Raw genomic sequence first — 27,039 nt, 5'->3', positions numbered from 1 at the left:
TCAACATCAGAAATAAACTTCGGGATTTTTGGTGTGTAAACTGACAACTATAATGATAAACAGAAAAACGCACAACCGAGCTTAATATCTTCCTTGATTTATCGGGAAGGTTCGTCCACAGACTGATCCGTTTCGGCCTTTGGCCATCTTAAGCGTCTTCAAGAAGGGCTTTTGAAGATGGCATAAGGCCGAAACGCATCCGTCTGTGGACTTAGCTTCCAATAAATCAAGAGAGAGATTAAACTTGAGGATTTGTTTTATATTAATCATTGCTGACTGATAAAGAACCTTAACTGCTTCATATGACTCAATGTTAGGTTTGGCCCTAAACAGCTGCAAGGCCTACAGTTAGTACTATTGTGTTAATATGGTTTGGAAAGGGTCAGAGATAGCGACAACAATAAATCATGCGTGTGTCTCTTAAGGGCGTGTGTTAAGGTTACAGTCAGGCTTTTCAGACTTCCAAAGATTTCCAAAAAGGGGTTTTCTGATTGGCCAATGGTCTGCAGACAGAGGTCTGTGGTTGGCTGGAATTCCAGGCCCTTTCATGTCTAAAAAGAGAGACTGGAGGGACCTGGAAAAGGACTAAACTGCTAACAGTAGGTCACGATTGGGCCAGAGGCTGGAGAAAGAGACGTGCTGATTGGCTGCAGCTCCGCAAGCTGCTAGTCTGTGGCACATCAAAGGCAACCACACCAAGAGGTCCTTATGGGTACCTCTGCCATTAGAGGGAGTTTCATACACACACACAAACAAACACGCAAAAATAAAACATACTAAAACTACTTTTAAAAAAATATATATACATGCATGCATACAACACAGACATAGTAGCACAAATAGGCCTACACAAGCACGCACACACACACGGGTACACAACACACTTATGAGGACACACAACCCACTTATAAAGACAGACAGACACACACACACACACACAGACACACACTGCCAGCACAAACACAAAAGCCGCATGCCAAGAGAGACACGCGGCTCATCTCCCAGCGGCTCCCTGTGCAGCTGCTGTTTACGGTGCCCTGCGTCTCTGCTCCTCTGGGTTTCTGAGGCCATACTCTGTTGGTACGGCCGTAAAAAAGTGGTAAGGCTACCCCTCCATCTCGTTTTCCACTGTGCCCTGGATCTGCCTGACATTCCCTCCTTTACTCTCTTCTCTCCGCTCTCCTTGGTCTCTCCTCCCTCGCTCCAGAGACCCAGGGCCCCTAATGACAGGGTAGAGGAAAGTGGCGCCCTACACGACTGACAAAATGCAGAGAGAGAGACACACAGACAGACAGAGAGAGAGAGGCTGAAAGAGAGAGGCAGAGAGGCAGAGAGAGAGAGAGAGAGAGAGAGAGAGAGAGAGAGAGAGAGAGAGAGAGAGAGAGAGAGAGAGAGAGAGAGGGGAATGGGAACAAGTAAACAGGAGGTAGGGCCAGGAGGTAGAGGGAGATGAGGTGTAAATGGCAGGATCCCGTGGGGTGGTGGGACAGAGAGACCCCCCTGGCTAATTCTGCATGTCTGATAACTGGTGATGGTAACATTCAGACGTCTGGTGTGTTAAATAAATGGGTGCAGCGAGCAGTCCGGCACCAGCACCCCACAGTGAGGCTCCAACTCCCTCCATCCCTCCATCCCTCTCTCCCTCGCTCCGTCGTTCCCTACTCAGTCTTTCTCTCTTTCCTTCTCCCTCTCTCTCAGTACCTCAGAAATGATTCACTGTGAGTAAACACACACACACACACACACACCATCATCATCATCATCATCAATCAAAGATCTGTACATCTGAATGAAAGAGCATACACACACACACACCTTAAGCCAGGTTAGCCCAACAACAGTTCAACCGCCAGAGCCTGGTATGGCATGTCAGACTGGCCTTATCAGCTGGTGCCACCAGATGTCTCTTTTCCCGGGTATTAGCAAAAGGCCTTTAGGGGGTTACGTAACCATCCAATCAATACCCCAGGCCCAAGAACCCAGAGTCCTGAATAAAGCCAACAGGCCAGATGGAGGGAGGGACTTCCCTGAAGACATCAAAGAATTTGATTGGTGCAGAACAATGATAGACATGTCTGCCGTCCGATTAGAAGCTTTATACTCGCAGATATGGGGCTCCTTAAGAAGTGAGGTTTGTCAATTTGATTTGAAGCATCGCCATCAGATTGTGGTTGGAGCATGTTTAGGTTCTAGCTTAATGGATATGCTGATGCCAGTAAGAAGCCACAGCAACTGTGTGTGTGTGTGTGTGTGTGTGTGTGTGTGTGTGTGTGTGTGTGTGTGTGTGTGTGTGTGTGTGTGTGTGTGTGTGTGTGTGTGTGTGTCTTAAGCAATAGTCATCACAATGGGTCAGGCATGGCTGATAATGGCACAATCCTCCCTTACTAAGCAATTAGATTATTCAAGTTTCACTTCCAGACAATATACACCTACTGGTAAGGAAAATACGAGAGAGGAAGACAACATTATTTCTGGAGCAGACTTCCAACCCACATACACATACACACACACACACACACACACACACACACACACAGTTCTGACGCCAGTAAGACGCTTGGGAACAGAAGCTGATCATCAGGATTGTGTTTTGCTTGAGATTACCAGAGAGTTCATTACTGAAGTCTGGCCTACTGCTGGCCCCTGGCCTGAGAAGTAAATGAGACAGACTGAAAGAACATTGGAGACGGAGAAAGTAGTGAGTGAGTGAGTGAGTGAGTGAGTGAGTGAGTGAGTGAGTGAGTGAGTGAGTGAGAGTCAATTTGCTCATTGTTGTGTTGTGCGCATGTCTGTATTAGAGGGTAGATATATTGGGAGGAGCAATACATGGCCTGTCTAAACTAGCATAATCCTGTCTTGATATCAATATTGAACATGCTTTCTGGTCAGTCTTCTAATTGTGAGTGACTACTGTATGTTCTGTGATCAGATACGCTCTAGGGAGCAGTGACAACACTTGTTTTATTTTTAGCATGTCATGTGTTAGCAACTCATCAACAAACATCCACTGCTTAACACCTCCGCAAAGGAACACGGTGGGAATCACATTCGGGCACTGTGAAGTGGGGAACAGAAAACGGAGGACCACTTCAGAAAACACCTTCTTTTCATTTCAGTCTGGGCCTGGCAGGCGACCATCGATCATTCCCAAAACGACTGTCTGCCTGCACAGAGTCAACAAGAACACCTGACCTTTACAGCAAACAGCTGATCGAGCCGGAGACCTTTGCTAATCTTCGCAATATCAGACTCCAACATCATCGGGGACACTGAGCGAGTTGGGTCACAAATTGAATATGAGAATCGTAGGGGCTCGCTGTTCCACAGATCTGATTTTTGATCAGTGTCAATTAGAACTCTAGGTTAAGTAGGACGACAGAAATAGCTCACAAAAAGAAAGCTACCGCTGTAGGTCACAAAGCTCCCAAAAAAAAAGTGGAGGAGGGGGTGGGTTCGTTGACATCTTAAATTAAACTTCATTTGTTCGGCTTAATTAGCTGAGTGATGCTAATTAGCATGTCTTTCATATGATTAGCTAGCCTGCAGGGGCTGAACCAAGCGAGGAAAGGAGAAGAGGTCACTACAGCCAGGACTTGAGATAGCATGACTAAGCATGGCTATTAACACAAAGTCTCAGGAGAATCTCTTGGCGCCATGCTTTTTCTTTTTTTTAAGTCAGTTTTCTTCAGCTGACAGTTCACTTCATAAAAAAATGACTCGTACACACTAAAAGGGAATAAAACCATGCAAATTCGAGCTCCCCGGGATTTGAACCTTGGAGTTTCAAATCTCTAGCTAAACTGCAGTGCTGAAAGAGAGAGTTCAGTCCTTTAACACCAGCTGAAGCTAAGACATTAAGCCTACAATTCTCTATAATTATTTTTGGTTCTGTCCCAGCCTAGCTCTCCCTGTGACAGCAAGACTCGGTCTCTGTCTCTGCCTCAGTCTTCGAAGAGGCTTCAAATGTTCAATTTCTCTGCTCCCAATTCTGTTGAAATGCAACTGAACCTCTTCCCTTTTTTCAGGATGGAAGGCACAGAGGACCCTAAGGGCATGTCCAGTTCCAGTTCCCCTAACTGAGTTATAAAACTAGTGGCAGTTGCAGTAAGAGACCACCCCCAAATAAGTCTCCTCTATGTACTTAGACCCACCCCCACACCACACACCACACACACAGATACGAACTCCCACCCACACACAGGCACAGACACACACCTAGCTCCAGGCTGCCAAATTCAATCCCACCCGCATGCAGCCTTCCTCTCCGTGGAGGGCCTCTCCCTCACCCTTCCCCTGTTTTTTCCGAGTCCCTTTGCAGCCCTTCAGTGGGCCGCTCTCTCCCGGTCCTCCTCACCTCGCCACCCCCTACTCCTCCACGTCTCCTTTCTCTGTCGGCCTTATTTATGAGTCCTCAGTGAACCCGGTCAAAAAATGTGTGTGTGTGTGTGTCTCTTCCTCTGCTCCAGACCTCACAGGTTCTGAATTCACCGGAGTTGAAAGAGGAAATATTATCTCTCGTTCACCCTCTCTCTCCCTCTCGCTCTTTCCTCCTTGTGGAGAGGCCCAAGCAGGGGACTATGACGGGAGGGAATGACTGAAACGTTGTTTGTGGAACTACTTAAAAAAAGAAAACAAAAGGCAGGAATGACATAAGGCATGTCCAACGGACTTCCCTTCCCGCCAAGTTTTCAAATTAAACGGAAACACACACACATGTACACACACACACTCTCTACTAAAGAGGTCTGGACTGTGTCTGCTCTGTATTTACTTTTTTTCCGTTTTTTAACTGCCTTCCTGACCGTTACTCTAACGTACTGTGCCGCACTGAGCAGCCCTGACAGTTATTATTTAAAATCTCTAGGAGAGGGAAGGGAGTCACAGTAGCTGTGTGTCTGCTGAAAAATACAGCCAGCACAGTATTCAACCTCCACCTCCTCCTCCACCACCTATCCCTGATTGCAGGATATTCTGATGCAAAGAACATTATTCTTCATCCTCAAAAACAACTTCTAACATACTTTTCCCCTTGCTTATTTGCTTTTCTTGCTTGATTTTATCCTCTTTCCTTCACTATTTTTCTTTTGCGCTCTTTCTTTCACTTCTGACTCTAGTCAGTCATGGATAATGCCTCTACAAATAAGAAATCTGTCGAAATATGAAGCATAAAGAGGATGGGACAGAGCGACAAAGACACCGATGGAGGTGACCCTAGAGGCCCCAGCTGAATCTGCATCAGCTGACTGCAGACCGAAGGCCCATGGGGAGGGGTGGTGTGGTGAGGTCCAGGTGCTCCCAGCACTAGGGACCAGTAAGCGGCCCAGATCTGAGGCCATCTTGTTTGGACAGCGAGCTCTCCTGTGACCGGCTAATGCCATTAAGACCTGTGCATGTTTTGAGTGTATGTGAAAGACTGTGTTTGTGTGTTTGTGTGTTTATGTGTTTATGCGTGTGTGGGTTTTGTGTGTGTGTGTGGGTGTGTGTGCGTGTGTGTGTTTGTGTGTGTCATGTGCTTTATTAGCACGGGTAAGGGAAAGGGAAGGACAGTCTTTGATGGGCCAGGTCATGCGATGTATTTATAGACTGCGGCACAGCTGTCAGATCTTAATGGAGTTTTAGGTGTGCTTGTGTTGTGGGGGGGAGGAGAGAAACCAAGAGAAAACACCACACTGCTTTACAGCTCAATTTGCCTTCACGTCATAACGTAACATCAGTGGCATATTTGTCCAAAAAAGCATCGGTTTGTCAGAATGCTGTACACAAGCACTTTTACGTGACAATTACTGGGTCTTAACTTGAAAAATATGAGGCCTTGGTAAGAACACAGCAGTTATACTTAAGCAGTCAGCTGATCAAATGGTAAAAACAAATGGTAAAAACACAACACCAGATTCTTTTCAGAACCAAAGTTAAACAAAAACTAAGCTGTTTGCAGTCTACCCTGAGCTTCTTCCTCCTGGTCTTCCCTTTCTATCTATCCAAAGGTCTCCAAATGATTCATCCAGCTGTTGAGATACATGAGGAAGTCTTAAGGGAGTGTCAAGCAGCCTGTGAGCAGTGGTGACAGCTGACAGACACCCTGTTGACCAATAAAGACACAGGCAGCTGCTGGACCAGCCAATCAACACCAGCGCCAAGTGTTTTGTGGCCCAATGGTGAAGCAGACAGGTGAAGACATGAAAGGACATGGGTCATTATGATGGTTCACTGGGAATGAGCACAGTGAGGGTTACGGGAGATGGAACGGAAAGGACCACACACAGTTTGGTGGAGTTGGCACTGGGTCACGGACATGTCACAACTTCAGGTGGCCAGATGTGTGTGATTGTGTACCGTGTATGCGCACGTACCTGTGACAAGCACCTGTATACACAAGTATACAAGTTGAAGAGATTTCAGTCTTCAGACCAACTGCCTGAGCCCTCTCAACACACACACACACACACATGCGCGCGCGCGCGCACACACACACACAGACACACACAGACACACACAGACACACACACACACACAGTGACACAGGAACAGACAGAGACATACATGTCCAGGCGTGCGCACACACACACACACACACACACACATTTGTGTGGCTAAAATCTCTAAGTGCGCAATGCTTTGTCATCAGGACTTTAATCAATTCTACATCATTGAGAAAAGAAGGGAGATTTGGATGCAGAGTGGTGCAGATGGCCACTGAAATATTGATTGCGCTGATAAAAGACAAGGAAATAAGAGACCAAACGAGTTGGTGTGGGAGAGAGGGATGAGACAGAGGGGGGGATAAAAAGGGTGAGAGAGAAAGAAAGAGAAAGTAAAAAGGGGGAAAGGGAAGAAAGTAGGGAGGGAGAGAGAGAGAGAGAGAGAGAGAGAGAGAGAGAGAGAGAGAGAGAGAGAGAGAGAAAGAGGCGAAAAATGCTTCCTTGTAGGATTAGAATTCTAAGGATGTGACTCAACCAAAACTAAACCAGTCAAAACTAAATGGTGAGAGCCGGAGTGCTGAAAAGAGATTAAAGGCAAATAACACACTTTTGGGGGGAAAGGCAGCGCACTCCCCACACCAGTGACTCATGCCAAGTTTTCCTATGACTCCACGGAATCCATAAACTCTTGCTGTGAAAAAAAAAAAAATAATGATGTCACACCAGTTTAAAAAAAAAAAAAAAAAAGAGTCACGTTTTAACAGCTCTTACCAACCTCCTAGAAGGAAGTAAGCACAGCAGAGTGTTCTGAGACTATTTTCATTCTCATCTGCGTAGAGGCCTTTTAGCTAAACAGCGACTAAAATAATCGCAGGGCCTAAGTGATAAAACATGTGACCTACATGCTCATATCCATGAACTTCCATATAATATCATGGCTGTAGCCAGGGGCAAAGGGCAGCCTAGGGGTGGCAAGTAATTCATTCGCCAAGAATAAGGACATCACATGTCCAGGCCTACCAGCGCTTCAGCTTAAACACAGCAGACTTACAAATATGAATGCAGCCATACATCCAATTGATTGTTGGGCAAGAGCAATTTGCCTCCCAGAGAGAGTTATATGATGACCTCTCCCTTGCCAGTCACAACCCTCTGTAGGCTATTCGGCAGCACAATGCCACACAAAAGCATACTTATAATGATTCTAAAGCTTCTTTAAAATGTTCTAATGAGGTTTGGGGTGATGGGCAGCTGGAAGCCAGACTCTGTTGGAGCCGACCTCTTGTCTGACCGGAGTGTCCAGAGTTGGCACCGCTTCAAGCAGCCACGTGCAGCATATCAATGCACATCAAAGCCTTTCGTGTCCACAGCGATGCATGTCAGTCACAGAGAGGGGGGGGGGGGGGGGGAAGGGGGGAGGGAGCAAGCGAGGGAAGGGGGGAAGGGAGGGAGGGGTCATCGTCTCTCCCTTAGATCAGTGCCACTGCCTGTCCCCTTTTTTTTGCCGGTGCACTGGTGACCCACTTAACTGAGCGGCTGCCATGCTTTCCAGGCCAGGGACACTGGTGGTGGAAAATCACTGAGGGCTGGATTCATGGATGGATGGTAATGGTGGAGGACGGAGGTTTATATGGCAGTCTTCAGTGAGTGTGTGCACGGTGTGAGTTGTGGAGAGAGAGAGAGAGAGAGAGAGAGAGAGAGAGAGAGAGAGAGAGAGAGAGAGAGAGAGAGAGAGAGAGACATAAAAATGACCCTGTCTGCTTTGTAGCTTTCAGAAATAGGACTGGTCACTGAAGAATTCATGGCTTAAAGAAGTGTGTGTGTGTGTGCGTGTGTGTGTGTGTGTCTGAGTGAGTAGCCTAAGTCCCAGCGTGTGGGAATAAGGCTGCGTTTAAGTGTGTTTGCACACACACACACACACACACACACACACGCACACACTGCTGCATCTCAGTGGAACCCTGCCTTGTGTGGCTGGCCTCTGCAGCGACCGCCTGCTGTTTACAACGCGGCGATGCTGTTTACAGCCAGTCAGTGTCAGCGAGGGGAAGCCCAGTCAAAACACAACAGACACAAACACAATCCCCCATCCATCTTACTGTCTCCCAGCCAAAACAAAGCACACAATGGATCCGACACGGCCAAGGAGAGGGTGGCTGGGAAAATGTATTTAATACCATGACAGGAAAGCAAATAGCTTTCTTCAGGTTAATATTTGCTCCTCCACTCTGTATTTTATATAGGCCACATTTGTTGCCACTGGATTTGACCTCTACTGACACAGTGTTCTGTATTGGTCTGTCACATGGATACTGGGGGTTTGGTTAACGACATACAAATCCCTGTAAGCAAAGCAAAAAAAAAAAGAAGATGTGGAAAACCTGAGGAAACCTTACCTGGTATCTGACTGGAAACATCTCCTTTGGGTTCACATTTTGGGACAGAGCAGTCTAGAAAGGGAGGAGAGAGAGAAATAAAAATGGCTTAGTAAGACTAATCAAACATTCAGTGCAAGGAGGAAAACAACAGTTAACTTGCGGGTGAATCACGCCGTCCACAATTCTTTTTATGTACAGACGGGACAGATGGACTTTTCAGTGGCCTTTTGCACTGAATAAACACATACGGCCGCGGGCATTTGGGAGTCTGTGCCAAGTCCGCTCACTCAGAGGCACCGAGCACCACCCTGAGGCCCATGGCCCAGTAGCCTTGTGTGGGTCTCTCTAGCCTGAATGAGAGCCCATAAGCCGGTCTCTCTGTCTGTGCAAACACCAACATGCTTGCTTTGGTACACATAGTATACAGTCATTTACCGCATTGTGCATAAGCCACAGGACAGTGTTTTATGGAAGTTAAAAGAAACAAAACATATTAACTGCCCCCCTGTATTAACCTCATAGCTGAAGACATTTGGCAAAATCAATGTATAAGCCGCGGCTAATAGTAATAGTAATAATAGAGGTATACAGGTACATACAGTATATAGATCAAGATGACTGCATCACTGCCACACTTTAGGCTCTTCTCAACGTCTCTCCTTGGTCCACTGGCTCGTTCCCACTGATCTATAAAGAACACTGGATAGACTATCCCATTGTTGCCGCCCCATCATTCTTTTATAGATCAGTGCAAACGAGCCGGCGGGCCGAGGAGAGAGACGTTGAGAAGAGCCTTTCCGATTTGGTCCAGTCCAGGTGACCCTAAACGATCACGGCCAAACGTGGCCAAATGGTCACTGTGCTAATCCTCCTCGGCTAAGGAAGGCTAATCACATGTCTGCACGCCACCATCACCACGATAGAGGCCAAGACGAAATACCGTGAAGTTTTACCAACACATCAAATATGGAATATGGGAGAAAGAGAGAAAAAGAAGGTGACGGAGATGAGAGTGAAAGAGAGAGAGAGAGAAAAGTAAGGATGAGTAAAGGAGAAAATAAAGTCGATTTTTTTCCTCCACAATGAACTCTGTATCCTCCCTAATGCTTCGCTCAGGCCGCAACTACACCACCGCTGGCCATTTCAGTAAAACATGTTGAATTTAACTGACATGGACAGCGAGAGCAACAGAGACAGAGAGAGAGAGAGAGAGAGAGAAAGAAAGAAAGAAAGAAAGAGAGAGAGACAGGGAGAGAGACAGGGAGAGAGACAGAGAGAGAGAGCGAAAGAGACAGATAAAGAGACAGAGAGAGAGAGAGAGAAAGAAAGAAAGAAAGAGAGAGAGAGAGACAGGGCGAGAGACAGAGAGAGAGAGCGAAAGAGACAGATAAAGAGACAGAGAGAGAGAGAGAGAGAGAAAGAAAGAAAGAAAGAGAGAGAGAGAGACAGGGAGAGAGACAGAGAGAGAGAGCGAAAGAGACAGATAAAGAGACAGAGAGAGAGAGAGAGAGAGACAGAGAGAGAGATGGGGGGCAGAGAGGGGGAGGATGAATGGGTAGAGAGTGTCTCGCCTCCAGACTCAACTGGAGAAGTGGCACGCTTCACTTCAGTCCAACGCTAGAACAGATTGGTGGGTTTCCTGCCGGGCATCAAAGCTGTGTGTGTGTGTGTGTGTGTGTGTGTGTGTGTGTGTGTGTGTGTGTGTGTGTGTGTGTGTGTGTGTGTGTGTGTGTGTGTGTGTGTGTCTATTCACCGAGCTCTGAGCATGAATTACCCATCTTAAATTTTCACCCTTGCCGACTGTCCCATTAAGACTAAATCACAGCTTTCCATGTTCTAGGTTTCCATTCAGCAGAGAGTGGTCGACGTGGAAACAGAACTGTGGAACAGCGCGGTTCTACAACGGGGGTTCTAAAGAGGGCGTAGGGCAGACAGAGCAAGGCACACCAGCTAGGCCTTACCCTTTCAAGTCTTAATAGTCACGCATCACTGCTCGGTCTCTCTGGCTTCATTACACACACACTCAAACACACACACAGCAGAGCTACTTCCAGGAACAGGAATGAAGTGCCTACTCCCTTTGTCAATGCATTGCTGTCCAGCTAGGTCATGCGCATAGGAGTGTGCATACTATGTGTACAGTAGTGATGCGCGGATCAGCCCGTTACCCGCGGATATCCGCGGGTTTACCCGCGGGTCGGGCGGATTTGGGTAGGCCTAGTAGTTTTTTCTAAATATTGCGGGTGGGTCGGGTCAAAAAAGTAAAAATGCACATTTCTCACTTGTTAACTTCGGACATATTTGGTGGCGATGCGCCTGCAATACACAGGAGGTGCGGTCGAGCGCAAAACATAATTTCTCCTAAATTCAGCACCCAATTGCGCCATGCGTGACTGAGTCAATCACGCATTCGCTACTTTATGGACATGGAGCCTATGATCTGGGATATCGAGGGTTGTGCACAATGCGAGAACACCTTGCTTCTGTCATGTACACGAATAAACAGCTGTGCTTGTTAGCCTAAATGCTAGTGTTTCACGCAAAAGTAGGCTATGAAGTTGGAAGGGGAAATATGAATGGAAACTTGTTATGTCCATGAAGATGAGATTTAACACTGGCTATGTATGTCTAGGCTGCAGATTATGGCGTGGAAGAGCGCAGATTGTCAAAATGACCGATTATTGTAACCCGTTGTTGTCCTCATGTGGGAGAATTAGGCTAATTATATAGGCTACGAAAGACGTTATGTGCGTTTTTCCTTTCCGCGGGTCGGGTCGGATTTGGGTCACAATTCGAACATATTTTTGCGGATTGGGCGGGGCGGTTTGGATCTCCTGAGGAGTCGGGTTGGGGCGGGTTTTAAAAAAAGCCCACCCGCGCATCACTAGTGTACAGTGTAAGAGGACACGTCCTTGTGAGTACACAAGGAAGGAAAGTCTGGCAAAATCTTGCTGGAGCACACACTGGGGAAAATGACACTCCTTGGCTATCACTGGACTATATCACTCACTTCTGCATGTGTGCACATGCCTACGAGCACATTCACAAGCACAAACTTCTGCGCGCACGGCGCGGACACACACACACAGTCCATGCATACCATTTACCTGACCACATACACTACAGGTCAATGTTATACTTTGCTCATCCACGAGTATGCAATGGTCCGCTAAGGTTCAAGTAACATAATATACATAATAGTAGTATACATAATCAGCATCGTCGGAGGTTGAACGAGTATCCACGTACCCTCCACATGCACATGCCTCCATTGCGCTACAAGGGCTCCAACTGTGCATGGACGAGCTCCAAACGGAAGAGCAACTACGTGTCTATGGTGTTGTCTACGGTCCATGTGCGTGTCTGTCTATTGGCGAGTATCACCAAGACCTAACTCAACAAACACGCTACTTGCATATCAATACTAAATCACTCACTTATTGCACGTACAGACACACCTCCTGCGCCAAACACAGCAGGAGGGAGCGATGCGAGTTTTGACTCTCTGACAGATAAGAGCTTTAATCGCATGCTGGATCTGTGGGGCTGAGAGGGAACCACCATTTTAATCCCCCCAATCACGCCGTTCGTTCCTCCCTCTCACTCGCTCACCCTCCCTCCCTCCCTCCATCTCACACTCTCAGACGCTCGTTATGAGTCTGGGAGACGACACACACACGCACACACACACACACACACACACTCTGCTGCAGGGGGGTGATCTGTGATCTGCAAACCAGTGATGTCACTCAGGGAGAAGCTGCAGAGTCGTGACAGCCTAGTGCAACGGAGAAATTATCCATATAAATTAGACGGGGGGGGGGGTAGTGGGGGAGACAGAGAGAGAGAGAGAGAGAGCGAGAGGGAGGGAGGGTGAGAGAGGGACAGAGAGGGAGAGAGAGAGGGGGAGAGAGGGGAGAGAGAGAGAGAGAGAGAGAGAGAGAGAGAGAGAGAGAGAGAGAGAGAGAGAGGGAAGGAGTGTGTGCACTTGAAAGAAAATCAGAGAGAGAGAGAGAGAGAGAGAGAGAAACACAATGAAAGTGACAGACAGCAAGAGAGAGAAGATGATTGAAAAAAAGCAAAACAAAAAAAAAATCATAGGAGTGGAGGACTATCCCAGCTTTTTAAGATTCCACTCATGGAATTTTCCCTTCCCTCCCTGCATTCTAATGTTCCACAGCAACTGCAGCAGGGAACACTAGACCAAATATAAACATACTCAACATGCTTCTCACACACACATTCCGCATATCTCGCGGAACGGGGACGATGCATGCATACATACTGTATGAGAGTGATGCAAAGAATCCTAGCATGCATGCTTAGATAAAAGCGTGACCCAGATAGAGAACACAGAAACACACAGGCTGATGCTCAGACTGACTCCCAGAGCAGAACAGCACAGTATACAGACCTACTGTATACATCAGCACTATACACACTACAGTCAGTGGACACTGCACAGTCTGCAGATAGCAGAAGGTGTCGACGTTAACAAGAAGCAGAGGAATCCAAACTTGAGAGAAAAACTTCAAAAGGCAAATTGCAGGCCAATGGCAATCAACATCTGCAAGGAGAGTGAACCTGTTGGAGCCTTTTACTTCAAACAACTATAGAGTATTCACAGACTGAACCAGACACTGATCGAGAGACTACACGTACACCCAGTTCCAGGCCCACACACACACACACACACACATACAGATACCAGAATCAGAACTCACATGAAGACACGTACCAGATACCAACACACACACACACACACACAGAGCCAAACACTACCACACTAGCGCTCACACACACACACACACACACACACACACACACACACACACACACCACCACCACACTAGCGCTCACACACACACACACAACGGAGCTCAGTAGCGGCGGGGAGCAGCTGATTACTGGTCCCCTGCTGCCGCTGAGCTCCGTCACGTTAAATGTTCCACCCCAAATAAGGAGAGCGCGCGCCGCCGCTCGCTACGGGACGCTACGCTACGCTGTGGCTTACTGTCTGCGAGTGGAACAGGCCTCGCCGCTGCTGGGTCACGTCCATGCCGTCGCCCGCCGTCTGCGTCACCCCTCCGAAACGTCCACAAGGGGGGTGGGACACACACACACACACTCACACACACACCGCTAATGCTAAGGTTCGGGCTAACTCCACAGGGGGTAGCGAGTGCAGGTGGCTAATTCCAGGAAAGAACATGAAAGCGAGCGCTTCTTCGCTTTGTCCACTCACGACGACGAGAAAGACTCGCTCCTCACTCCGTCGCTCTCCCGGTCTCCTCTGGCGAATGCCCGGAGTAAGGACGAGCGGTGGGTCCTGAGGCACACACACACGCTGACACACAAACACACACACACAGACAAATTGCCTGTGATGTCACTTTCGGGCTCAGTCTTTTGACATGAGTGAGCAGGAAATGAACGCATGGGTAAACACACACGGCCAAGCAGGCAGGCAGGCAGGCAGGCACACACACACACACACACACGCACTCTCTGACACACAGGCATCACACAGTATCTGGGCTAACAGTGGTGTCACATAACGGAGTTTTTGTGCAGCGTTTCACAGTGTAACTGTTATTGGAAGAGAGGAGAGAGAGAGAGGAGAGAGACAGAGAGAGAGTGTGAGTGTGTGTTTGTGTGGCCATTCTCACACACAGACCAGAGCACGGCCTGACTATCAGTCATCCACAACCCCCCTCCTGTTCTCCCAACTTAAAGGTCGCCGATGAACAACTGCTGGTGATTCAGCTCCGCGTGCTGCTGCTGCCGCGGCAACAGAACTCCCCTCCCATCCTGCCCATGCCGCCCCCCGCCCCCCCCTTTCCCCACACAATAAAGAGCCCCCGTTTAACTAACATCAAGTCACCCCAGTGCCCCCCCCCCCCCCCCACACACACACACACACACACACACACACACACACACATCCAGCTCCTCCCGTCCCCCTCAGCCTGTCAAAACAGGACCACCCTTTGTGAGGGGGGCACGCGCATGCATCTCTCTTCCCCTCCCCTCCATCCAGACGGAGGAGTCAGCCACCGCCACTCACACATGAATCATGTGTTTTTCAGTCAACGAGGGAGAGAGAGAGAGAGAGAAAGAAATGGAGAAGGAGAAACGGACAACGAAAGAGGGAGAAACAGAAAGAGGGATAGAGAGAGGAATTAAGGGGAGATGGACAAGTGCGAGAGTGGGAAATTAAAAAAAGTTATGAAGACAAAACAAGATACAGAGTAAGGCAGGACAGAGGAAGAGATGAGGAACAGAAAATTAGATACCTAGAGGGATGGAGAGATAGTGAGGAAGAGAGAGGGGGAGAGGGAGAGGCCTTGGTGCATGTCTGCTCCATGTCTCATAGCCTCTGAATTAATCCTGTTTGCGGGCTGACTCACGAGTGAAAAAAAGCTAAAACAGACGCCTCCATTACGGCCGCCCCACAGTTTACCCACGGGATGGGACGGGACGGCACAGCACAGGACAACACAGACATGCTCTCAGGTGGATTGGGGTGTTATGTAATGTGGCTAAATTCTGAGGGCTACCCGTTTTGCTCATTTGGTTCACAACCAACAACAAAACTAGGATTCAGCATCAAAAACCTGCTAAAAAAAAGCGCATAGTGATTATATCTACAAATGTGTGCGGTCATGATATTTGGATGTGATAATCGTCACGTCTGCCCTCCACTGCTGATGACGTTCGTGTGTGTGTGTGTGTGGTGAGGGAGGTAGTCGTGGTCGGATTGCAGACACAGAGCAGGCCAATATGCAGCAATAGGAGGAGGTCTAGCTAACCACAATAATCTCTCCTTCTAGTGGCCCACTTCCTCTCTACTCTCCGCACACACACACACACACACACACACCTCTCTCTATCGCTCTCACCCGCTCTCTTTCCCTCACTTCATCTCTGGCACGCATGCTACACCTCACTCTGTCAGTTGTCACAGTACACACACACACGCACGCACGCGCACACACACACACACACACTACTGGGCGCCTAACTCGTCGCCACGCTATTTCGGGAGGTCCCTGCAGAGTGGTGGCACCCAGAGGCCAGCTCGACCTGGATACACACACACACACACACACACACACACACACACACACACACAGCTCTGCTAGGAGACGACTAGCGTGACGCAGCAGGTTAGCCGATGATGCTAACATAGCTCACATTAGGGGCTGCCACACGCCAGCTGCGTAAAGTTCAAACATGCGTGTGCGTGAATATTCTCCTAGACAACTGCGTGAACACATGTGAGGATGGGGGAGGGGTAAAGGAAGGTCAGGGGTCATGCTGCCTAGCAACACCTCTCCAGGGACAGCAAGCAAAAGAGGGTGTGTGCATCAGTGTGTGGGATGTGTGTGTGGTATGGGGGGGGGGATGAGCACTAGAGAGAGAGTGTGTGAAAAAGATATTAAGACAGAGAACAAAAGATAGAGGGTGCCATAGAGGTGGATATAGCAAGAGAGCGAGGGAGAGAGAGAACGAGAGAGAGAGAGAGAGAGAGAGAGAGAGAGAGAGATAGCTGGCAAATGCAACCATGAGTTTAACGAGGTGGCCTACTTCTCTGAGAAGAGGGTGAGGACACAGAAGGAAGGACAGACAGACAGAGACATGCCAAGTCATGCCCCAGCACTTTATTTACTGAATCTGACAAGCACACACCTACAATCACACATGTTATTGGTCATGGGAAACAGTGACAAAGGAGAGAGTGAGTGAGTGTGTGTGAGTGTGTGTGAGTGTGTTTCTCGGTTTCCTAAGAGGTACAGCTCAACAGCCAAGCATGTAAGCAAATGACTCGTCTACCGACCACCTTTAGAGCTGGGACTCGTACACACAGGACTGGACTGGACTGGACCACACACACACACACACACACACACACACACACAGGCAGCTGAAGAAGCACAGGAACGTGAACAGTGAGCGAGACTAGGGCATCAACTCAGAGGAAGTCAAACGACAGACAGACAGACACACACACACACACAGACACACACACACACACACACACACAAAATAAGGCCTTTCATAGGAGGGCTGTCTGTAACACAGTGTGCCTGAGGTCAGGGTAATGTAATGGTAGACCACTCAGACCGTAAAATGATCAAGTGATGTAACGAAAGAATGATGCGCATAGGAATATTGTGTGTGTGTGTGTGTGTGTGTGTGTGTGTGTGTGTGTGTGTGACAGTCTGTCTGCGAGCAACAGACACATTGGAGTAAGTCAAGATAAAACAGGGCAGAGAGAGAGAGAGAGAGAGCCAGTATAAAAGAGCGTTAGAGGCAGGAGCATCCTGTTCCTACACTCCTCCTTACCTCCATCCCCCCTCCATCCCTCTCTCTCTCTCTCTCTGTTCTATTTTCATTCTATCCCTGTCTGAGCCGCTGTCCTCTTCCTCTGCTCCAGTCTTCCCCCTTTCCTCCCTTTCTCTTCCTGCGCTCCATCCTTCCGTGCATCTGGATGACTTCCCTGCCTTTGCTCCGAGCACAACAACAAATTGCCGCCGTCGTGCCTGAGTTAGAGAATGGCTGAGGGAAACGCACCATAGCAATCCTTATCAGGGAGGGGAATTCATGCCTACTTAAGCCCCTTAAATATGTACCACAGAGAAAGTGTGTGTGTCATTGGCTCTCTGTGTGTGTGTGTGTGTGTGATACATTGGCTCTCTCTCTGTGTACGTGTGTGTGTGTGTGTGTGTGTGTATCAGACATGGGGACATGGGGAGAAAAATAGAGGGAGACAGAAAGTAGCAGAGATCATTAGTTTTGCATTAAAAAGGAGATGCATAGGATCTACTGTGACGCCTGGTGTATTGGGCTCAGATGCAAAAGTAATGAGGGAGGGTGCATGTCGTTACTGTGGTAACAGCAGTTTAATGGGGATGGGGGAGGGTTTTATGCTCACACACACACACACGCACACACGCACACACGCGACTGGAAAGCACCTGTTAAAGTTACAACAGCCATGAAGGCCTAGAATTTATACATATCCCAGTATTGCTGTTGTGACAGACAAGCAATAAAATAAAGACCATCTGAAAAATTGCTTCTCTCTGACACACACACACACACACACACACACAAAGAAACAGATAGACAAACACACACACACGCACTTCCTTCAATTCATTATTAATTCAAGGCCACCACAGATGTGAATTACTGTACGACCTTTAGACGATGAACATATCCTCATGACCTGTTAAACATCCTCCTCAGCCACATGGGCACTTCTGAGTACCGTTACAAACACGCTCACATAAGGTTAGGCTAATCAACTCATTGTTTAAAGGTGTAAACAAAATCAACTCAGTGTTTAAACATGTAAACACTTAAAGTGCTAAAAGTTGACATATTTCATCTGAAAAGATGCCTAGGGGCATTCTAACAAACAACCCTGATTTGTGCAAACAATTGGTAGTATATTGTCATTACTCAACTCTAATTTCTTAATGCCTAATTTTGCTAAAATTCCAGAAAAATAATGTGTGCGTGCATGTGTGTGTGTGTCTGTGTGTGTGTGTAAACAAGGTCCCTGAGGTGATGGTGACATTTGTCCTTGTCTGTGGTAATCAGGCAAAGGCTAAAGGGGACTAAGGTTTCTGTCTCACCACTGGTGTGTGTGTGTGTGTGTGTGTGTGTGTACAACAATGCACATATTCATCAGTGTTTCCCCTTTACAGAAAGTCCTCATTTCATTCAAAGCAAGCTTTCTATTCTTTAAGATTTTCCAAACACCCCCCCCCTCCTCCCCCCCCTTCCCTTCCTGCTAGTTAGCATGGACTAAAAATGAACTATCGAGGATTTACCCAAAACAGCAACATTCTGTATGCAAATCAGCATCAACACAGGCAGGGAATTCCCCTAATAAATAAAAAAAACTCCACTCTCTCCCTCTTCAGGGCTAACACACACACACACACACACACACACACACACACACACACACACACACACACACACACACACACACACACACACACACACACACACACACACACACACACACACACACACACACACACACACACACACACACACACACACACACACACACACCTTCTCTCCAGGGGCAGGTCACCCAGCTGGGAAATCCATGCTGCCTGGTCTCCAGGCCTGGGAAGAGGGGAGTGGGACGGGTCTGATGCACACTGGTTCTCCCCACATGGCAGCATGTCGCTTTTGCACTTCAGGGCCCAAATTTAATCGCTTTGCGCACACACACACACACGTCTGTAGTGGTGCTCACTCCTGCAACACAGATGGGTCCCTTCTGCTACAGCTTCCATTTCAACACCCAGCCTCATTTTTAATGGGCCACATAATGAATGTTAACTAAAAATACTGTCTTACAGAGACTAACAGCATCATGCTTTAGCTCTGACGACAGGGAACTGGGAAGTAGCCGTGGCCAAAAGAAACTGACAAGGACCATTATCTGAAACCAACACGGTTCTTCCTTTTTATAGAGGAGGACAGCTCTGAACAATGAAGCAAGGCGCAGCATAGATTTCACACAGAGCCTTATATGGTCCAGTTTTGAGATGCAATCACAACACAGCCCAAACACAGACCTGTGAAAAGCACAAAGGTGTCTAAACAGGTACTGAGAGTCATAGAGTAGCCTAACACAAACAAGAGGCACTGAAACTAAGATTAACACACACAAACACACACACACGTATAGAAGGCGCACAACCAGGCGCACAACCATACAGACACATAGAAATACACCATATCACCCATACTGTGTCAAGATGCTCATCTCAACAAAGGAAGAACGAGGAACAATTTTGCGGCTGGAGTGAGACAAAGGAAAGGAATTAGTTCATTCATTCAGTAGCTTGCACTGGGTACCTGTGGGAATGTGCAGTCAACACTACAGCAGCACAGCCCAGAGATAAACACGAGTGCTGCACAGGCACCCTGGAGCTAAGGACAGAGACTACTCAACACTCCAGCCCAGCGGATCAGCAGACAGGCAGCAGAGAAAATAACAGGGTCACCCAGCACAGCGTCGCGCTGCACTACAACACAGACAGAGCTGCTAGTTGAAGTCAGCACAAACTAGTGCCCGCTGCAGTCCAGAGAAAAGGATCCAGCACAGGAATGACCTGGATTACAGCAAGGCGGGACAAAGACGCTGGAGCTAGCCTGCTAGCAGAGGCGCCAATGCTAGAACAGAGCAACCAATGCTAGCCCGCTAGGCGCTAAAGCAGAGACACAGATGCTAGCACAGAGACACAGATGCTAGCACAAAGACGCTAGCACAGCGGCAATGAAGCTATCACAGACACCAACAGCACTAGCGGCAAGACCAGTCTATCGCCAAGTGCTGCAAAACAGCAGAGCGGCACAAAGGCACCAGAGAGGCAGCACAGAGAGAGAGAGAGAGAGAGAGAGAGAGAGAGAGAGAGAGAGAGAGAGAGAGAGAGAGAGAGAGAGAGAGAGAGAGAGGGTGACCCAGCACTGGCTGCCAAATCCACAGGGTCCTGTGCCATAGCTGTGGGCTTCAGCGGAGCAGGAACTGGGGCAGCGTGACGTGAGTCGCGTCCCCAACACACACACACACACACACACACACACACACACACGACACAAATTTACCACAAACCCACACCAATTACCAGAGTCACGCTGGCCAGGTTAGAGAGAGAGAGTGAAAGAGAGAGAGAGAGAAACAGAGAGAAAGAGGCAGAGGAAGTTGGATAGAGAAGAGAAGAGAAAGAGACAACATGGGGAAAATAGGGAGAGTGCGGAACGACAGTTAGAGCAAGATAACACGGGGAGAGAGAAAGTGAGTGACCATAGAAGGGGAATTACAGAAGACAAAGAACTGAGAGAAAGAGAGGGAGAGAAAGAGAAACAGAAAGACAGAGAGAAAGACCAAGAGAGGCCATTAAACAGAAGCACACACACACACACATTCCCACTTGTGTAAGAGGGCGGGAGATTTTTTTTCCCTTCTCTCTGCAGATTTGCCTGTAATCTTCGCCAACCTTTTTACGACATAGATAAGGAACTAAAGCACTCTCAGGTTTACAACTTCATACAAGTTCTCCTCAGATCACACAAGGGAGCAAAGAGGCCAGCCAAAGAGAGGAAGAGAGAGAGAGTGTGTGTGTGTGTGTGTGTGTGTGTGTGTGTGTGTGTGTGTGTGTGTGTGTGTGTGTCCTCCCACACACTCGTCCACACCCCTCTCCACATACACACATGCACACCCACTTCTAAATTTAGGAGGAGCACAAACACACACACACACACACACACACACACACACACACACACACACACACACACACAGTCACAGCTCGCTCACTGAGCTCACTTCCTCTTTGCCAGAAGGTTCTGCGCTGTAGTGGAGTGTGACTGGAGCAGACACCAGCGGCTGCCAGAGCTGATGACCCGCTGGGAAGCAACAGAGTTTCTCTGTCGCCAGACCACCACCCCCTACACACACACACACACACACACACACACACACACACACACACACACACACAGCTACGGACGCCTATCCCGATTCCCGAGGTATTCTCTGCCTCATTTTACTGTCTTGCTCACTCTGCCAACCTGCTCCTCCGAATCCTCTCCCTTTTGTTTTTTTCATCATCTTCATCCTTCTCCTCTTTCAGTCTCCTTCCATCCTCCATCTCCCTCCATCACCACCTCACCAACCCTCCATCATTTCCTTCTGCTCTGCTCTCCGCCCTCCCATCACTTGGCTTCTGTCTGCCTTTCTCTGATCTCGCTCTCTCATTCTCCCTCTTTCATCCTTCTCTCCATCCCTCTCTCCTCATCTCGCCTTTGTTTCTCCAGCTCCAGGCTTAATAGGCGAATGAGGGAATGCCTCAGTGACTGCGGACAGACTGGGGATTCACAGGGATACCCTGATCTCTGCCTCTCGCTTTCTTACCAATACACACACACACACACACACTGTGTGCTTTCAGGCCAGCTGAGGGGTGAGAAAACTACGGCTACGCTCAGTAGCACCAATTCTAAAGCTGCACTCAAAGCAGGGCAAACAAACCATCACCACAAACACACACACACACACACACAGAAGCAGTCACATTGCAACCCAGAAGAAACCGACAGTTCCCCTTTCAGTTGAAATTTGAGGAGCGGACAATGCCTTTCACTTCCCCCTGAGGCTTTGAAGAGATACCGTTGACCCAACCAGACGCAGAAGTGATCGCATCTGACCAACAGACGAAAAAACACACCGACCACACACACACACACACAAGCGCTCAAACACACAGCAGCGGAGGGACCAAATCTACTCACAGGCTTAGAGACCAATCCGCCTGTGGGGGCCATATTATCAAACACACATAATCACCGTTGGATATAGGATCATCCCCGAGGCTGGGAATTGGCCATTCAGCCTTACGGTGGAAGCATATGCCTCAAGCATAGGGCAGATTAGACGTGGGGGGTGAAGGGGAGCGATGGGGGGGGGGGTGGAGTGTATAGAAGTCGTCGCTGCACAGAAGCAGTAAATCCGTGGCCGTGATTAGATTTGGGGCTGGCTGTAATCTAATGATACCACCCCCCCCCCCCCCCCCCACCCCCAACCCTCACCCCGCCCTCACAAACAGAACTAATGCATTTAGATGGAGCCCCAAACCAGGGCGGTGCACCGCTGCAGGGACCCACGCATTCCTATAGACACGGCGCCCGGGCGAGAGATGCTGGCGGTGGGTCGCTTCATCCCGGCACATCTCCACTCTTCTTCTCCTTCTTCTTCTTCTTCTTCTGTCTCATCCCTTCTTTCTGTACCGTCTATGTCAGTGATGGCTATACATCTCTTCCTCGCTCCACTTTCCTTCCCGTCGCATTGTGTGCGCCGCGCTTGATATCGACTGCTGTTATTTTCTTCTTCTTCTTCTTCTTCTTGCTCACTCTCTCGTGCTCCTGCACCGGCTGGGCCGGAATAATGAGGAGCCTATCGTTAGGCTGCAGCAGGAGACTGAGCCAGGGGGGTGGGGGGGTGGGGGGGGTACTGAGTGCACCATCCTGGGCTGAGCGAATGTAGGTCAACACGACCTTTGCTCAGAGAGAGAGAGAGAGAGAGAGATGGAGAGAGGGTTCTGAACACAGAAAGGAGGAGAGAAGCTCGAGCTCAAAGGACAGAATCAGAGCACAGTGAGAAAGCCAGAGGGATGCACCAGGAGACACAAGGCTCACAGAAAAATGAGGAGAGGAGAGAATAAGGGAAGAGAGAGAGAGAGAGAGAGAGAGAGCGAGAGAGAGAAGCTGGGCGTAGAAGGGCCACCACCGCTCTCTAGGTATCCTGGCCATGAGAACTCCTCGATCTCGGCCACATGACGTCTCGGGTGTCAGAGAGGATTTATCACAGTGCCCGCCACCAATGGAAGGCGTGGCTGCCGGCCACAGATCCAGCCAGACGAAATCATTTTAAAAATAAAAACAAAAAAAAAGCATGGGATGCTTTTTCTAATATTTCTGCTGGTGCTGACACAGGAACTGCATTACATTGCACAAAACATTACCTCAACACATATAAAAAACAGTGCTGAAAGGAATCAAACTAGCAATAGTTGTGCAGCAAACACAAGGTTTTCCTGAGGTTCTTATCGCTCTGTATGATTGTCCATTTCTAAATATTAACCCTAGCCTTTCAACTCTGAGTCACACACGCCCACTTCTTTACTGTCTTTAAAATCCTGTGCACAAACAGCTAAGGGCCACACACAAATCATCAACCGCCAGTTAGTCCTATAGTCTGCTGCCTGCTCCAAAAACATCCCCCAGAATGCAACAGTAAAACCCCCCACACCACTCATCATGACAGGAGACACTGAAGGCCGGACAGCTCCACGATTAATCGTGTACAGAGAAGCACTGAAGGCTTTATCAACGTCCCACATCAAATAATCAATAAGCATCAAGGGTTAGGGCTCTTATGCCGCACAGAAGGGCTGGGGCTGGTCTAATGGCCGCACATATCCAACAGCCTTCTGTAAACTGCTATGACCAAACATGGGAGACTTAGAATCTACCGTTAGAGAGAAGAAAACACAGACAGTGGTCTTTCGCAGCAAGTGATAGACACTGTTATTTTTTCCTTTTCTTCCCCCCATATCTTCATGAAGTAAGCTGTTTGGACAGTTGGCCGACAGTCGTTGCTCGTGCACTGGTGACAGATCCAGTCGGTAAAAACAAGGGGATAAGTAAAGCAAGTCAAAGCAGAAGCTTCAATCTGCTGCCAACTCGGTAAATAAAACAACAAGCCAGAGAGGGGGGGAGAGAGAGAGAGAGAGAGTGCATAGGGTGCAGGAGGGAGAAAAAACACAGCCTGTGGGCCTCTGCATGTTCAAACATGGCAGCACAATAACAGGGGAGTGAGAGAAGGGGGAACCAGCAAACCAGCTACAAGCAGAGCAACAGATGAGTGTTTGGGGAGGGAGTGAGACACAATCCTAGAAGATTAAGGATTTCAGGAAGGATACAAAACTGGGAACAACAACAAAAAAAAAACTGTTTATGCCCATGATGTCTCTGCTATCCAGAAATAATTCTCAACACAACAGCCACACAAGGACACATTTGCAGTGCCCTTACATGCCATAATTACACGTCTCCACATATTTCACGTAGACTAAGGTGTTTTTGTTCAATCAATAGACAATCGTAATACAGTGACTCAACCAGACGCTGACAATCAACCCCACACAACTGCCGTCATAAAGATAGTGGCTAGACAAAGTTGCCATAGGCGCTCAGAAATTGACGCCTGCATCACAACGCGACCCCCAGGCTAACCGGCCATGACTGAGCAAAGCGCGATGGCTGATCGGAGATAGGATGCTGATTCACCGGACTTAATGGAGGGAGAGGCAGCAAAGACAGCTGACATTGATAATGGAATTTGATTTACAAACTGCATTCAGACACCATGTCCCCGACTCCCCAATGTAAATGCTGATTCTCTTGAATAAAATGCAAAACAACGCACAGGAAATGTCATTAGGCTATTGGCCTGTCGAGAATACATAAATGACGCTTGCACGATTTGAAGTAGCTACGGACAACAGTTATAAGAAAAATAACTGCTAGTTATGACAAGCGAGAAAATGTGGTATAAATGTGCATTTAGAGCCGCATACAAGCAAGTCACAAAACCACAGAACCACTTCCGGAAGTGGTTTTGTCGCTGCCTCCACAATCACCTTGCTTTGGTTGTGAATCTGTCACTGTTGTCTGATCTGACTGTGATAGTCACGTCCAGACAACAGTGTCTGTCCATAAGGAAAGGCATCCTGTTCAAACATCTGAACCCCGGTGTCTCTTACCTCCAGTGGCCTACTCATGGTGATTGTTAGAATTTTCAGCTAACTTGACGTAGACAAGAGTGAAACGTAGCAGTGAATGTAGCAAGTGGTTTTCTATGACCAACCGCAGTAAAGCAGCAAACAGAACAGTGAAACGCACCAGTCCTTAGAATAAAGGTAGTGATTAAAATAAAGGTATCCTGCTGTCAGTGCAAACGCTATAAAGACAATAAGGATATCCGTGAGACGACCATTGTACTCATTCTTATAATGTTGAGATGGTTCGACACCATTACAAGTATTTTTTTCCCCAATAAACACATTCGCTGATGCTGGTCATTAAATCACGATCACATATAACCTACTTCATTGCATCACGTAGTGAGGAGATCTATCTGCGACAAACCGTCGATTTAACAGCTCTGCAAATCTAAGGGCCTTCACAGCGTTTTATACTAAAACTGACCATTCGATGACATCGCTTTGGGTCGTCTCTGGCGCTACCTTTGCTAACTGGCTAGCCAGCTATTGTGGCAGCCAGCTAGTGACAATCAGGCCTGTTGATGTAAAGACCACGGTTGTTTAACTATAACGCAAAGAATCCTACTGACACCAAGGCGGAACATCAAAAATGACTCCTTCAAGAAATCACAGCACTGATAGCCATTGGCGCAGTAAGATGGTCAGCTAATAAGCCATTGACCCAGTAACTCATATAGCAACCGTCTGCTAGCTGACCAGCTGTTCAGCACATTTCGAATACACTGGGCTTGGCAAGACGATCTGCCATTGACCAAGATTGCTTTAGGATTGCGGAGCGTGTTCGTGGTGCATAACAGCCACGCCGGTTTCTTATAATTTAAATATTTCCGTGTGCATGGTCAACATAGCCTAAGGTATGCACATCTTCACACACTTCGGATGGAATATAGCTAACGTTAGCTGTGCCACGCCACGGCATTGTTTACATTGCTAACTAGCTCCTCTTGCTTGCATTAAAGTCTCTATCAACGGCTCGCTAGCAGGCTAGTTATGGCCCACAAAACCACAGTTAGCGAAAAAAATAGCTAATTTTCCTAGAAACATATCCTATTGTATCATCACATCCCAATCCGATATTGAAAACATTCATATGTTCTCAATGTGTTCGATTAATCGCTGCAATTGTTACTTAAACAGCCATTGTATTTACCAGTGATTTCTAAATATCATGCGTGTGTACAATTTGCAGTGCGCCGATTTCCTCTTTTCCAGCCTGCAGTCATTTAGCTGGTTAGCATAGCTTGTTCCCCTGACCAGAGCCTCGCCGAGGCTAGCAAATTACCAAATTCTAGCTAGCGTTAGGATAAATGACTGTACCTCGAACCTAGAGCTCAAATCCAGAAACAATCTAAAGAGAGAGTATCCTAGTCTGCTGAGTAGTAAACACAAACGCAGAAGATAATGGCCTACTAAGCATATATGAAATTCTATGTCTTTCTCTGAATGGCGTGGTTTATTATGTTATGTTGAATGTTTAACAAACAATTCTCCCCACCCACCATCCATTTAGTCGAAAGGGTGAAGCTGCTGGCTAGCTAGCTTGCTAGCTAATGGGAACAATGTCTTGCAGCATTCGCACGGGCGACTCTGAGGCTATCCTCAACCAGTCAGCCTTGAGTCTTTTTGGGCTTACCTGATTTGAAGAACGCCGCTATGTCGGCCGCGTCCTTTGCCGTCTCCTCGGCCCCTTCCCCCGAGCTCATTGCTGTTCAGAAAGACACGAGCAAATATCCCAAATGTGAAGTTTTCTCCTTCCAGCGTATTTGGGCGTACGTGAGGAAGAATCCGTCCCTCGTACAGTCGCGTCTGCTGTGACACACAGGGACGGAACAGATCACTTCTCGATGTTAGAGACCATCA

At 48.0% G+C, this 27,039-nt stretch overlaps 1 protein-coding gene across 1 annotated transcript in view; it reads right to left on the bottom strand.

Annotated features, from left to right (window-relative positions):
* The window catches only part of trioa (trio Rho guanine nucleotide exchange factor a), a 117,275-nt gene extending 90,236 nt beyond the window's left edge, over positions 1-27,039 (bottom strand). Inside the window, exons 1-2 of the mRNA XM_062529225.1 lie at positions 26,813-27,039; positions 8,816-8,869 (exon numbers count right to left, since the gene is read on the bottom strand). Of these exons, the coding sequence (XP_062385209.1) occupies positions 8,816-8,869; positions 26,813-26,882 (124 nt within the window). The 5' untranslated portion in view covers positions 26,883-27,039. The remainder of the gene's footprint in view (positions 1-8,815; positions 8,870-26,812) is intronic.

The sequence above is a fragment of the Sardina pilchardus genome, chromosome 24 (assembly GCF_963854185.1).
Source record: "Sardina pilchardus chromosome 24, fSarPil1.1, whole genome shotgun sequence".
Classification (NCBI taxonomy): domain Eukaryota; kingdom Metazoa; phylum Chordata; class Actinopteri; order Clupeiformes; family Clupeidae; genus Sardina; species Sardina pilchardus.
This window is presented reverse-complemented; position numbering and strand designations above follow the sequence as displayed.